The following is a 15555-nucleotide window of genomic DNA, read 5'->3' as shown; positions in this document are numbered from 1 at the left end:
GGGTGCCAAATTTTGATTGTCAATTGCCCTTTCCCCCCCCCATAATAAATCTGTTTAACTTGATGAAAACAGTCTAAATCTCTAAGGTTTTGGAGTAGATTTGTAGTTTGGGTTGAGAGTGTGCCAAGCTGATTTGTTGTTCCGCAAACATTTCGTTACCGTGCTGATGAAGCATCGTTGTGTTTTCCCCACCTGGCTTTTAAACTCTGGGGTCCGTTGCGATAGATTGCCTCACTTCCGGTTTCCCTCCATAGTGGGATGTATATGGAGTCGAGGTCAATGTGTTTATTAACAAACTGCTTGGTGGATTGCCATGCTTCCAGGAATTCTCATGCTTGTCTCTGCCTAGCCTGTCCCAGGATCTTGGTGTTGTCCCAGTCGAAATCATGGTTCTCCTTGTCCATGTGGATTGAGACAAGTGAGTATTGGTCATGTCTTTTTGTAGCCAGTTGGTGTTCACGTACTCTTGCTGTTAGTTTCCTTCCTGTTTTTCCGCTGTAGTGTTTCTCACAGTCTCTGCAGGGAATCTTGTAGATGACAGCAGTCCTGTCCATGGCAGGGAGTGGGTCTTTAGTTCAGGTGAGCACTTGTAGGTCCAACTAAAGACCCACTCCCCACCATGGACAGGACCAATGTCATCAGCTGAAAGCCACAACAATAGATCTGGTTGCATTAACATTACAGATTCACTTGGATGACAGCAACATGTACAAGAACACTAGGTCGATCAGGATTTACTGATTATAGAGTCGGGACTCTGTCATCTTTAGTCCGTACATACCAAGTAGGACCAAATGGTATAAATCTAAATTTGCAGATATTTAAGGCAATCTTTGTTTTTTGCCCATATAGTTATTTGTTGCTGACAGATGGTTACCGGCTTTCATAACAAGTGGCAGCAAGTTGTACTTTCCTTCCTTCTCTCAGGTTTAAGCAATTCTTCACTTGATCACAAGTTATATGGTACAGTTTAAATTAGTATATCTCAACTTTTTTCAGTGACCCCTTTTCACTGGCTAAACATTGCTGTAAATCAGGCCTAAAAAAGAACACTTATGCCACACTTAGTATGAAAAAAAAAAGTGAATTACAGGGACCATGCAGCTATAAGCACTCAGGTCAAGCTTGAGACACCTAAAATGTTGACTGAACCCATTATTTGAGACGGTTTGCCTTAGACTCCACTTCTTTAAAACGTGAGAGAGTGGCAATACCGAAAAGCTATGAATTAAGCATCTTGTTGTTTAAAAAAAACTGACCCTTGCTTTCAGTTATAGACACGTTTCCCCCCTCCATCCCAAAAGAGTCCTTGTATAATCTATATGTTCATAAAACAGCTTAGTACAAATAAGTTTGTAATTTACTTTTACTAACTGAGCTACACTAAAATGGTAATGATTAGCATTTCCATTTGCAGCCAATGTATCTGACTAGATCATCTTATTAAATATGGTCACTCATGTACTTTATGTGCAATAGAAAATGCCCAGAACAAAACAAAGCAAAATGTACAGGTTTGTTCATAAGTATATGTAAAAGACCATTTGTATTGTGTATACAGCCTCTTAATTTAGTGTTGGTATATTCACCACGGACATCAAAAGCAACGCAAATATCTGCAGATCACCCAATTTTCTGTACAACTTTTACAGAGACATTTAAAAAAAGTTGCAAAATGTTCTACTTTTCATTGTGAAAATGTAAGCTTCTCAAAAATGCCTCAACTAAATCTTTTATTTAGCTATATATACAAAAAATGTTCAATTTTAGAAGAATGTTTGCTTTTCACATCAAACCTTTTCAAATTAAAATTTTGTTGCATTTTTGTTTGATACTTTGAAGTAATGAGAAAAACAATCAAACTTTGAATAGAAGTAGTTAAGAAAACAATTAACTCAATTTGGAAGTGCTCAAATACAATTTTTGAAAAACATTGAACAGCAACGGAGCACTCTGCTGATCTAGTAGCAGTATTTTCAATATTTTGCAATTCTGGACTATGAAAACAGGATGCTAAAAACAATTGCTTGCTTGTATGTTTCAATTAACTGTACAGACACTGTTTTGTTTAAGTTTTACATAATAAGTGGAGTATTACATGAAAATAGTTAAACTGTATCTACCCTTGTATGCAGTGCACCTGGTCCTTTATTGCAATGCTTTATGCAAACTAAAGTTTGACTGAAAGATGTTTCTAAGTCAGCTGAAGCTTTGAAATGTGCAATCTGTACAATTGTCATTTTCTCTTTTTTTAAGAGTAGGTACAGTTGAGGAAGCTATATTAATTGCCGCTTTAAAAAATCCTCAGTATCTGTAGTGATCAAGTACTATGCTAGAATCCACCAAGTTTCACACATTCAACGATTTTTGTTGAATTTAATTTGAAGCAATTGACTTCAGCATTCCAAGTCTTCAACTGAAACAACAAAATACAAAAAAATGAAATGCATAGATCCTGCTGTCTACAGCAAGATGCATTTTGTTCCCCAATCAATTTTAGCTGATGAGTTGCACCTTATAACAATGTTGTTTACTGTTTAACTTTCAATTTGACAACGTACAATACAGTGTCACTTTCAAACTGTGCCATCCTTTCAAAATTTCAAAGTCAATTTACAGCTGTAGTGACAAATTAAAATCAAATGGTAAGTTTGCTCAAATCTATATGGTGTATTCTTCATATTTCGATAATACAGAGACCAAATTGCTTTGACCATTGGAGCAATATTTGGCCCCCTCATCTCAAAAATAACAGAATTCGAATTTTAAGTACTTCTGAACAATTTTTACAAAGTTGGACATTGCACTGAAATCAATGCACTTGTTTCTTGAGAAAAAAATTGAACCACCATAATACCTAACATTTTAGAAGTAACAGAACATAGTTAAAGATGAAGAGAAGTTTACAGTTTGCCTCTTTTGTTTAGAATATAAAAACTGAAACATATCCAGTCATCTTAAAATGCTAACATATTTTGCTGTTCTGGCCAGAGTCAATTTTTTTTTTGGGGCAGGGGTCAAAAAATTGAATAAAGGTCGAAATAAAAATTTCAATGTATATCTTGTGCTGCTTAGAATCAAACAGATTTCAGTTTTTCAAAATGTTAGCAATTCTTTTCCAACCCAAAAAATACATTCAACATTAGAAACCTCATAATAAATAGTTTTCAGTATCACATGAAAGTCTGTTTCATTTGTGTTTTCATCAATATCCCTGAAGTCCATTGTACACTTTTTTCACTGGTCCTTGTTTAAGCAGCTGCTTTATACCTACAAAGTGGAAAAAGCAAGTAGTTACAAAGCCATTGTGTTGACAGTCTACATTGATCTAAGCAAAGAGTTTTTGCAGAACATATCAGTCAACCCATGCACAGCTTCACAGTGAAGTGAATGTGCATCTACATTTCTCTACACAGGTTGTTGATCTTTATAGGCAAAGAAATCTAAAATCCCATATTTAAAAGGGGTTAAAAAAGGTGCACGTTAATTAATTTAAAACTTGAATTATTCTGAACACAGCAACTATTATATCTGAATTATTAGTGATGAAATTCAGATTTGTTTTGTTAACATTTGCAAAGACTATCACAGCAGCTTTGGTCTTTTATACAGATTTGGATAGGATCAAGGTGTATTGTAAACGTAACATGGAGGAAGACCTGGCAAGTTTAGAAAAAAAACACATGAGAATTAGCAGAGGCTTCACTGTAAAAGCAATGCAGAGAGGAATGTCCTGGTAAGCTGAGAGTATGAAGAGCAGTGGAGGCCTTATGGTAAAAATCAGCGCAAAGAGAACACAATCCAGCAAGTTCAAAAGAGATAGGAATTCAGTCTGCTGACCGGTTTTAATAGGATTAAGGTTTACTCGAAGTAATATAGCTGATTACCAAGTATGGTTTAGTAGTCAGATTAGGGTAAAAATAAGTCAAATAACACTGTAAAAAGATGACCGGCGAAGGGGGCTGTGTTTTGGCCCTAGTATATGGCGGGTCATGTGATCATAGACAATTACATCTGTACTGTCTGTACCAAAAGAGACTGAATGCATGGTTGCTAACTTTGCTAATGGCACAAAGATAGGTAGCAAACTTAATTATGAAGAGGACCTAAGGAGTCTGCACAGCAGTAAAGAGATGTTATTGAGTGGGTAAAACTTTAGTAGCTTGAGTATAATGTGAGAAAATGTGAAATTATTCTTTTTGGCAGGAAGAGAGAAGCAGCATATTAATTAAATGGAAAAAAGGACTGGAACTCTATAGCTCAGCGGGATCTGAGTGTCCTGGCACATGAATCACAAAATGTTAACTAGGAGGTACAGCCATTGACTAGAAGGAAACTGGAATGCTGTTTATTTAGAATCCCCCTTGCAATAAAAAACATTTTTTAAGCTACTGTGTAAGGGATATTAGTTTTTGATCACATTTGGACGACTGTGCACAATGATCTCTACTGAAAGGACATAATATTAGAAACAGTGCACAGGAGATCATTCAATTGATTCCCAAGAGGAGGTGGTTATCTTATGGGGAAAGGGTAGATTGATTTAGACTATACACTGGAGTTTAGACTGGGAGGCAGTTTTATTGAAGTATACAAGAACCTAGGGGACTTGGTAGGATGGATGCTGAAAGGAGGTTTCCTCTTGCTTGGAAGATTAGAATTAGGGGATTTTTTTTTTTAAAATGAGGGGTGACCCCTTACAAAACAGTGATGAGGATCTGTTTTTTCTAAAAAAAAAAGGACCATTTGTTTGTGGAATTCTTCACCCCAGAAAGTAGGGCCATTGACTATTTTTAAGACATATATATTGTTGACTAACAAGGTAAGCTGGAAAGTGGAGAGAGGTCATTCACATCAGCCATGGTCTTATCAAATGGTAGAGTAGGTTTGAGGGGCTGAATGGCCTGCTACTATTCACAATTTTTATATTTGTCATAGGAGCTAGTACAACAAAGATTTTAATCAGATAAAATTTATCATTCCTGTAAGCAAAATGAACTAAATACAAGCATAAAGGATCCAAAAGTCAATAAATCAAAGGTTCCTCAAGTCATTATGGTGTGGTCACTGGGGTGGAGGTACTACTTCAATTAACATAATATTAATTGAGTGCCATATTGATCACTAAGTATCAAATGCAATAATTAGTATTGAGAAGTCAAACAACGTGGATCATGAGCCTTTGCTAATAGAACCCAAATATACCACTTGTTGAGTTTTGGGAAAGATTTTGGGGCAAATTTGCACATAACAATCAATCGGCATGGGAGACAGGTGGAAAACAAACACACATGTAATGGAATGGGGTGGCGGGGGTGGGGGAAGAAAAGGGAAGAAAAGAATATCACTGATCAAAAATGACACAGCAAAGGACTGACTGTTAAGTTCCCCCCCCCCGCCCCCCAACTTGGTGGCAGGAATACTTGTTTCTATAATGGATGCAGAGTCAAAACAATATCCCATTACTGCTACATTCTGAATGCACCTATGATAGGACAGTGTTGAAAGTTTCACAGCTGAAAGGATACCATTTAGCACGTTAATGTACTTGCCTTCCTTCTGATCACCAGTAAGTTGTTCCCTGGGGAATTCCACATCAAATGTTATTATGAGTGAACCTCTAATATTGTTGTTGTCGAAGTTTGGCAGACCCTCTCCTTTTTTCCATACTTTTGCACCTGGCTTTGTAATCTTGTCTCTAACTATTTGGACCTGAGGGGCAAAATAAAATCAGAAACAAATTTTTAAAAGTGATAAACATCAAGCATTCAAATGTTGGCTACGTAAAATTTACTACCTTTCAGAAATTAGCCACATTATAGATGTTATGATCAATATTACAATATTCCATGTGAATGTTTGAACAGTCTACAATTTTACTACATTTATTAGAAATCAGCATGTGCTGAACATTCTCCATTCTCAATAAAGGCAATTCTGTCTAAATGTTAAGAAATAAAGGCATGTATAAATTACAATCCTCTTACCTTGTGACCATCCAAATGAGAGATAACCATTTCAAAGCCTATCAGTGCTTCCACTAATGAAATTGTGACATTTGTATAGAGGTCATCACCCCGTCTCTCAAATATTGGGTGCCTAAAATAAAACAAATTAACTAAAATGAAAACTAAATCTTAAATGTTTTCTTTGTAGTCATTGATTTAAGGTAGCAATTTGTACAATGTTCATCACCAAGTCTGGCTTGGCAGCAAGGACATGATGCTAGGCTGGTGGTGAGGGATCCAACGAGAGGGAAATACATAAGTGATCTCGTCCTCACCAATCTGCTGGCTTCAGACACACTTGTCGTTAGAGATGAATGACCACCACCATAGTCTTTGTAAAGACAAAATCCTTCCTGCACACTGATAATACTTTATAGCATGTTGTGGGGTGCTCTCACCATACTAAATGGGTCAGACTTCAAACATTTTTAGCAACTGAAAAGCGAGATCCATGAGGCACTATGGGCCTTCAGCAGCAGAATTGTACGCCCAACACAATCTGCAACCTCATGACCCAGCGTATCCCCCCACTCTAGCATTACCATCCAGCCAAGGGATCAACCCTAGCTCAAAGAAGAGTGCAAAAAGGCATGCCAAGAGCAGCACTAGATGTAGCTAAAATTGAGGTGTCAACTTGAAGCTACAAAAGTGGGATTTTTGCAAACAAAAGCAGCAAGTGATAAACAGACCTAAGCAATCCCACAATAAATGGATCAGATTGAAGCTCTGCAGTCCTGAATAGTGGTGTACAATTAAACAATTCACTGGAGGCTTCACAAGTATCCTCAATGATAGGGCAGCCTAGCAGATGGATGCAAACGTTAAGACTCAAACGTTCCAAATCTTCAGCCAGTAGAGACAAGCAGATGATCCACTTGGCATCATCCAGTGGTCCCCAGCACAGCAGTCAACTTCAACCAATTCAACTCACTCCTCATGAATAACAAGGACTGCTGGAGGCACGACATTCTGAAAAAAAGCTATGGGCCCTGACAATATTCAACAACTCTGCTGAAGACTTGTGGTCCAGAACTTGCCACACCCCTAGTCAAATTACTTTAGTATAGCAACAGCACTGGCATTGCCCAACAATGTGGACAATTGCACAGGAATGTCTGATTCAGAAAAAAAGCAGGCCAAACATTAGACAACACGGTGTAGAGCTGGATGAACACAGCAGGCCTTGTTATCTCAGATTCTCCAGCATCAGCAGTTCCTACTATTTCTGAGGCCAAATATCATCCCAAGCAACACTTAAACAGTAACGAGCACTCAATTTGGGTTCTGCTAGGGCCACTCAGCTCCTGTCCTCACTAAAACCATGATTCAAACATGATCAGGACAGCTTAATTCGAGAGATGAGATGAGAATGACTGCTCTTAACATCCAAGGCTTCATTTGACCGAGTGTGGCATCAAAGAGCCTGATCAAAACAAGTCAATGGGAATTAGGGTAAAAGCTCTGCACTGGTTGGAGTCATATGTGGCACACAGGAAGATGGTTGTGTTTACTGGAAATCGGTCTTTCAGCTCCAGGATCTCCACAGGAGCTCCTAAGGTAGATATTTTCTAAAATCAACCTGCTCAGAATGTTATTATACACATCCATAGAAGGTGGCACTTAAACTCAAGCTCTCTCACTTAGAGATAAGGACGTTGCCACTACAGCACAAGAGCTCTAGTTCCTTGGGGTAGTGTCTTAGGTGCATATTTCCCCACTTGCATCAAAGACCTTCCTTCCATCATGTTTTTTTGATGATTGCAAGATGTTCAGCACAATTTGCAACTCCCCAGGTACTGAAGCATGTACAAATGCAGCAAAACCTGCACAATATCAGGCTTGGGCTGACAAGTGGCAAGTAATATTTGCACCACACAAATGCCAGGTAATGACCATCGCCAATTAGAGAACTCTGTTCCTTGCTATTCATCGGTGTTAGCAAAATTGAATCTCCCACTAACAGTATCATGGGGCCATGAAATTGACAAGAAACTGAACTTGACTAGCCATAAAAATACAGTCCCAACAACAGCAGGTCAGAGGCTAGGAACATTGTAATGAGTAACTCACTTCTTCATTCCCCAAAGCCTGTCCATTATTTAGAAGGCACAAGTCAGGAGTGTAAGGGAGTACTCCTCATTTGCCTGGATAAGTCCAGCTCCAATAACATTCAAGAAATATGGCATCGTCCAGGACAAAGCAGCCTGCTGCATTGATGCCACACCCACAAACATCCACTCCCTCCAACACTGAATTTCTGCAGTGCACATGTCAAAGATCTTCAGACTGCACATTCCAAACCTACAACCACTACCACCTAGAAGGTGGTCAGTAGATACATGGGAACGATATCATCTGCAAGTTCCCCTCTAAACCACTCGCCATCCTGACTTGAAAATATATTGCTGTTCCTTCAGTGTCATTGGGACAAAATCCTTGAATTCTCTCCTCAAAAGCATTACGGACCTATAGCAGTTCAAGAAAACAGCCCACCGCCACATCAAGAACAACTGGGGCTGGGCTGTAAATGTTGTCCTTTAGGGAAGGAAATGGCCTCCTTACCAGAACTAGCTTACATGCGACTTCAGGCACATAGCAATATGGTTGTTGCTTAACAGCACTCTGGACATAAAGGCTGGCTTAACCAATGTCCACATCTTGTGAATAAATTAAAGAGGCCATCATTTACATTCCAAGATGAATTTTTAAAAACTTCATATAGCACCTTAAACATTCTTTCCTATCATCACCACGGCTAGTGTCCAGCATCTGAGATGCACTTCAGCAATTGCCAAAACTTCTGATGGTATCTCTGAAATCCATTTTTACTGTTTGCAGAGCAAGGGCAGCAAGCAAGCAGGAAGATCACCACTTTCGTATTCCCTTCAAGTCACATACTATCCTGATTTATCATTGTTCTATCAAAGTCTCTGGGTCAAATTCCTGAAACTCATGACTTAACAGCACTAAGAGTTTAAGAAATTGCTTCACCTCCAGCACAGAGGATAATTAGCAATGGGCAATAAGTACCAACCTTGTGATATCCAAATCCTACTAAATTATTAAACATGCAAATAACTGAAGTCATTCATAGGATCAAAGCAGCTGAAGAAATATTACTAATCATGTCTGTCTGGCTCTTTGAAACTGCTACTCAATTAGTCCTTAGTCCTACTCCTCTGGTCCACGTCCATATCCCTACATTTTCACTTTTAGAAATATACATTCAATTCCTTTTTGATCTTAGCTGTTGAACAGCTACACCAGATAGAGCTGGCAAATTCATTGAATATATTTTAATTTTTCTGCTAAACAATATTATATTAAACATCTGATTACTAACCCATAGCCATCTCTTGTTTGGAAGAAAGGTATCCTAAGTTCTTTTCTCTCATTGCATTTAAATTATTTAGTCAAGTCTCCAGTAACATTCTGGAAAATCTCCTCCAAAACCTTGATGTTCTTGCTAAAGCGTGATACCCCGATTTGGACAATTATCTGGTTGCTAATTTCAAAAATCTGTAGTAATGTGCTCACAATCATTACCTTTTGCTATTATATTCTAGACAGTTTACTATATTTCCAATCTTTCTGCCCTGTTGAAACTTTGATGTCTTACCTCCTTTAGCCAAGTTCAGGCTGTTAAGATAACATGGAGTAAGAACTTCTACAAGTAAAAATTAGTAAAAACTAACACATTTCTGTTCATCCCCAAATAAAAGCTAGTAATTTTGCTTGTACAAAGAGCATGAATTCCAAATAATTTAAAACAGAGGTTCGTAGCCATCATGAAGAGCATCCACCAACAGCTCTGTTGTATCACCTTCCTCACCTTTTGCTACATGTCCGTGGAAAAAACCTGCATCACTTTTGGGTAACATTTGGTGAATAGGTTTTTCAGCTCCTGGAATTTTACTCCAAACATCAACACATGCAAAACTCCATCAGTGTCATTCAACTTTTATTATACCTATCCTTATAAACTTGCTTCAGCCCAGTGCGTTACATTTTTCCAGACTGACTTTGATGGTTGAACTCAAGGATCTCAGCATATCACTGAAAAGTCTTTACATTTCCCCCCATACTGCCTACTTTATAAAGTCTCTTTGACCATTTCATCAGCCATTCTCCTTCCCAACCTCCTAACCGGTTATTTCCGGTATGCAAGTTTGAAGAGGCTTTAAATATTGTATTCCAAGTCCCAGACCTGAGTCATAAAATTTCAGCAAATGACCACTGGTGCTTTGTGAAAAGAGAATTGGATATCTTTGACAAAAAGAAAATTGAAATTCCCCACTTGAGCCATTAGTCTTAGGTAAAGAAGTAAATCAAATAATTTCTTACTTTAAAACTTTTATTCTGAATTTCAGATCTCCAGGTTCTCCATCTATGTGAGGTTCACCTGTGATAAAGCACAATGTACAACTTAATCTTCACACATGTGAAAAAGGTACCTGTTATATAAATAGAAAACCCATTTGCTGAAACCAATACTGTTTCTGGCAGCGTTATATAAAACCAGGCAAGCTGCCAAATCCTCATTTTAACACTTGCACATACATCATTCTCCCTGCGCAAGTATTCATACATTTAAAGTCCTGGCCTGGTTCAACAATACTACATTCAGCCAAGGCAGGTCACACTGCAAATCCCATTTCAATTGGTAGACTATGACAACACTTCAGGGACTGTCAGAAGGTTTACCTTTCAATGAGACATTAGACAAATGCTACACCTGCGTCTTCAGGTTGCTGCTAAAGATCTTGTATCACCATTCAAATATGAGCAGGTAAGCTCTGCTACATCCTAGCCCATACGTGAATGCACAAGACCAAATTATTTCATAACCTAATTCATTAAAGCTTACAGAAACCTACAAGATGCAGACTGGTTGCCAGGTAACCAACAAAATCAGTGAGCATTTAAAGTGTCAAATTCACTGTGAAGGACTTTAATACTTAAAGCATGTGAAAGGTGAAATAGATGCTATTAAATTTGTTACTGCAACATAATGAAATTACATAACCACCTACAAAAAGAATCAGAACTTGAACCTCATTATAGTTGAAGAGTATGAGAAGCCCAGAAATGGAAGCAATGCAGCGTAGAATTCTCTACCAGCACATGATGAATTTGTGCTTCAGTGGACATTCAACCTTCTTCCCTTATTTTTGCTATATCTCAATAGGTCAATACAACAAGGTAATGAAGCATTCTGTCTCAAAAAGGTGGAATATGACATGCAGAAGACAACAGGAACAGTCTATCCTCCAGACTATAATTAGTACCATTACAAACACTACGGGAAAAGTTTGTGGTTCAGAATTCTTGTAACGCAAGCAGACAATTGAGTTTGGATGTTTTTTTTTAAATGAGGGGACCAGGAGTTAAAGTACATATTTTGTAACAACTGGACAATTTCAAATTGATATTTTAATGTAATGATAAGCTGGTGTACAAAAACACTTCCTATTGTTTTGACTTAAGATGAGGTTATAACTGCTTAAGTTATAACTCCCAGACTGAAGATAAAAAGGTGTGAGCTGGATGAATGCAGCAGACCAAACAGCATCAGATGAACAGGAAAGCAGACATTTCGGGCCTAGACCCTTCTTCAGAAACGGGGAAGGGGATTCTGAAATAAATAGGGAGAGAGGGGGAGGCAGATACAAGGATAAAAGGAGAAGATAGGTGGAGAGGAGACAGATCAAAGAGGCGGGGGTGGAGCCAGTAAAGGTGAGTGTAGGTGGGGACTTAGGGAGGGTATAGGTCAGTCCAGGGAGGATGAACAGGTCAAGGGGGCAGGATGATGCTAGTGGGTAGGAGATGGGGGTGGGGATAGGTGGGAGGAAGGACAGGTCAGGGAGGTGGGGGACAAACTGGGCTGGTTTTGGGTTACGGTTGGGGGGGGGGGGGGGTGGTGGGGGAGGGGGATTTTGAAGCTTGTGAAGTCCACATTGATACCATTGGGCTGCAGTGTTCCCAAGCGAACTATGAGGTGCTGTTCCTGCAACCTTTGGGTGGCATCGTTGTGGCACTGCAGGAGGCGCAGGATGGACATGTCATCTAAGGAGTGGGGGTGGGGACGGGGAGAGTTGAACTGGTTCGCGACTGGGAGGTGCATTTGTTGGTTGTGAACTGAGCGTAGGGGTTCTGCAAAGCTGTTCCCAAGCCTCCGCTTGGTTTCCCCGATGTAGAGACCATCTCATCTGGAACAGTGGATACAGTATACCACATTAGCAGATGTGCGGAAGTGTCAGAGGATGATGCGTTGGATCCAGAGGTTGGTGGGGTAGTACATGAGAATGAGGGGTGATTCTGTTTTGGTTGTTATTGCAGAGAGGGGGTGTAAGGGATGAGTTGCAGGAAATGTGGGACACACAGTTGAGGGTGTTCTTTACTGGGGGGGGGGGGGTCCTTGAAAAATGAGGAGATCCGAGATGTTCAGGAGCAGAATGCCTCATCCTGGGAGCAGACGCAGCGGAAGCGAAAGAATTAGGAATAGGGGATGGCATTCTTGCAGGAAGGGTGGGAGGAAGTGTATTCTAGGTAACTGTGGGAGGTGGTAGGCTTGAAATGGATATCAGTTTCCACCTGGAACACCTACACTTGGTTCGCAACAAACAACTTCACCTCCCAGTCATGAACCATTTTAACTCCCCCTCCCACTCCTTAGATGACATGTCCATCCTGGGCCTCCTGCAGTGCCACAACGATGCCACCCAAAGTTTGCAGGAACAGCACCTCATATTTCACTTGGGAACCCTGCAGTCCAATTGTATCAATGTCAACTTCGTAAGCTTCAAAATCTCCCCTCCCCATACCTCATCCCAAGACCAGCCCAGATTGTCCCCACCTCCCTGACCTGTCCTTCCTCCCACCTATCCCCCCCTCCTCCTACCTCAAGCCCTACCCCCACCTTCTACCCACTAGCCTCATCCTGCCACTTGACCTGTCCATCCTCCCTGGACTGACCTATTCCCTCCCTAACTCCGCACCTACACACACGTTGACTGGCTCCACCCCCGCCTCTTTGACCTGTGTCTCCTCTCCACCTATCTTCTCCTTTATCCATCTTCTATCCATCTCCCGCCCCCTCCCTATTTATTTCAGAATCCCCTTCGCCTCCCTCATTTCTGAAGAAGGGTCTAGTCCCGAAATGTCAGCTTTCCTGCTCCTCTGATGCTGTTCGGGCAGCTATGCTGATCCAGCTCTACACCTTGTTATTGCCGATTCTCCAGCATCTGCAGTTCCTATTATCACTCCCAGACTGAAATCTGGTTTGATAGCTCAGATTTTGTTTGTTGTTTTAACGTGATAGTCTTTCAGGTAAAGAGTAGTACACAATGCTGTGGATTCAGGTTTAACAATAAAACAGAAGTTCTAGAAATGAAGATAAATGCAATGATCCAAAGTGTAGCAAAATGAAGATTTTGAACGCAGTAAAACACCATCTCATTAATCCCAACAATACTCCTTTATAGTACTTGGACCAGAGAGAATTTCATTCTCTTTTAAATCTAAAATTTAAATTTAACTTTGGCTTCAATTCTGGGTCTTGAGAATTAGTTTTTCCCAGAACCCTCATAACTGAGCTAAGACTCTCAGCTTCAGATAACCTCTTCAGGGTTTTAACTAAAGGCATCTGATGTGGAGTCTTTAAACTAAGTTTAGTACACTGAGGTAACCACTTTCTTAGCAGTCCCAAAATTACCTCCCTTTCTTAGAAGCAACCTCAATACTTAAGCAAACTGAAACTAAAGTTTATTTACCCACCCTCAAGCTATAGGTATTTCCATAATCAAGAAAAAAAAAATCAAACTGCAACCTTTCAAACTGAACCCATGCACAACAGTTGACTTTGTTTGCTCATAAACTTTTCCAATGTAACATCATATTACTCTCCAGATTCTCTCTAACACTGTTTACAGAAATACAAGTTAACTAAGCCTTTTCAGTCACACAAACCCATATGATATTAATTCAAGTCCAAAATCACAAAAAGAAACATTAAAATATATACAAATCACACACCATACATCACATAAACAAACAGCAAAAATGATCAAAACAGAAAATTTTGGAAGTTGCAACTGGAAGTGCAAACATTTGACTTTTCTTTGTAAAACTGCATCTGATATCAACCTCATAGACAAAGTAGTTTCCATTAATCCATTGTTCATCAGGTGATGATTCCTTTCTATGGTGCCATCCTCCTTGGAGCCAGTAAACGTAATTTGTAATTTTGATTTATCATTGACTTTGATTGGCAAGGGGAGTGAAAGGGGAAAATATCCCTAAATGGAGGACAAGTGGAGAAGGAAATTAAGAATGGGCTAGTCATCACATAAGATTTTTGTTCTGCCAAGAACATGAACACTTGTCCTGAGTTTTAACAAAAACAAAAGCCTGACTTTTATCTGTGGCATGAGTAGTTACTTTAATCTTACTTGGTTAGACCTAGGACCAGCATACACTGTCCCTGTTCCACTACTTCCTCTTTTGAAAATTATAACTGGGACTTCACAATGAGCATTGGAATCAATCTGCATCTTTACACAGTCATCCAGTTGTTTGAAGCAGAAATGGTAGGATTCACTTAAAGACCTGTAAAAATTAAACCAAGCTGGGATGAAAAAACCCCAAACTGCTTTAGCTGGTTGTAACTTTTTCAGAAAAAAAACGAAACAATTATATTTCTTCTGCTACATTAGCTGCCTGACCGCATTGAACCCTTGAATTCGTGCCAAAGCTGTGGGCAGGCCAATCTGCTCAACCATGAAAGCCATTGAGCACTTCAAAATGTTGTTAGCTCAGCTAGAGAACAGAACGTCGTCTTTTGCTTGGATAACAGCAACATTTGGTGTCAGTTTTATACCAGTTCATATTTATAATAGCATTTAGTCATGCATTGCCTTTAAACAACTAGAATATGTAAAAGCATACCACAGAGTATGAGTATAGCAAGAGGAGACCGAGGAGGATAGTTGAAAAGTAAGGAGTTTTGGAAGCATGGAAAAGTAGTATAGCAAAACATTAAGGCAGGGAACACCAGACAGTAGTCAAGGCAAGATCAACAACTGCTGGCATGTGACCAGATTGAAGGATCTGGAGGATCACAGCAAGGACAAACTACAGTTGATTTGTTAATCCAGTACATGGAGGAAGCAAAGGAGGTCAGCAAGGGCAGAGAAACAAACAACCAGAACATCATTTGGGAGTGAAATAGAGAGAATTCATGAGAGATAAAGATTTCCAAAACAGAGTTGGTTCAAGTTCAAGTGGTTAGTGTTGAGAGATGGAAGCAAATTGTTTTAGTGACAGACAGGCTATGGGGGTTGGAAACTCAGCTCACCTGGGTTATAAAACTATCAGGTTTTATTTTAGCAAGCAGCTGGAGAGAACAAAGTCTGTTTTGTGAAAGTCAAATGACAGGTCTCCAATATTAGACTGTAAGAACATAAACACAAATTGTTGGAGGAAACTCAGCAAGTGTGGCAACATCTGTACAGAGAGAACAGAATTAATATTTTGAGTACACTGACAC

General features: G+C 39.5%; 2 protein-coding genes across 3 annotated transcripts in view; one reads left to right on the top strand and one right to left on the bottom strand.

Annotated features, from left to right (window-relative positions):
• The first annotated feature begins 394 nt into the window (after positions 1 to 394).
• Positions 395 to 15555, top strand: part of tbccd1 (TBCC domain containing 1) — a 66531-nt gene continuing 51370 nt past the window's right edge. Inside the window, exon 1 of one of the 2 annotated variants that reach the window (XM_048533996.2) lies at positions 395 to 418. Coding sequence is in view for 1 of the 2 variants with exons in the window: in XM_059647137.1 (XP_059503120.1) it covers positions 403 to 418 (16 nt within the window). In the remaining variant the exon portion in view is untranslated. The remainder of the gene's footprint in view (positions 419 to 15555) is intronic. The other variant, XM_059647137.1, reaches the window with a different exon arrangement.
• Positions 1516 to 15555, bottom strand: part of dnajb11 (DnaJ heat shock protein family (Hsp40) member B11) — a 36068-nt gene continuing 22028 nt past the window's right edge. Inside the window, exons 7-10 of the mRNA XM_048533998.2 lie at positions 10353 to 10410; positions 5988 to 6099; positions 5553 to 5712; positions 1516 to 3270 (exon numbers count right to left, since the gene is read on the bottom strand). Coding sequence (XP_048389955.1) covers positions 3206 to 3270; positions 5553 to 5712; positions 5988 to 6099; positions 10353 to 10410 — 395 coding nt within the window. The 3' untranslated portion in view covers positions 1516 to 3205. The remainder of the gene's footprint in view (positions 3271 to 5552; positions 5713 to 5987; positions 6100 to 10352; positions 10411 to 15555) is intronic.

Source organism: Stegostoma tigrinum, chromosome 7 (genome assembly GCF_030684315.1).
Source record: "Stegostoma tigrinum isolate sSteTig4 chromosome 7, sSteTig4.hap1, whole genome shotgun sequence".
Classification (NCBI taxonomy): Eukaryota; Metazoa; Chordata; class Chondrichthyes; order Orectolobiformes; family Stegostomatidae; genus Stegostoma; species Stegostoma tigrinum.
Note: the sequence above shows the minus strand (reverse complement) of the source record. Positions and strands in the feature narration are given on the sequence as shown.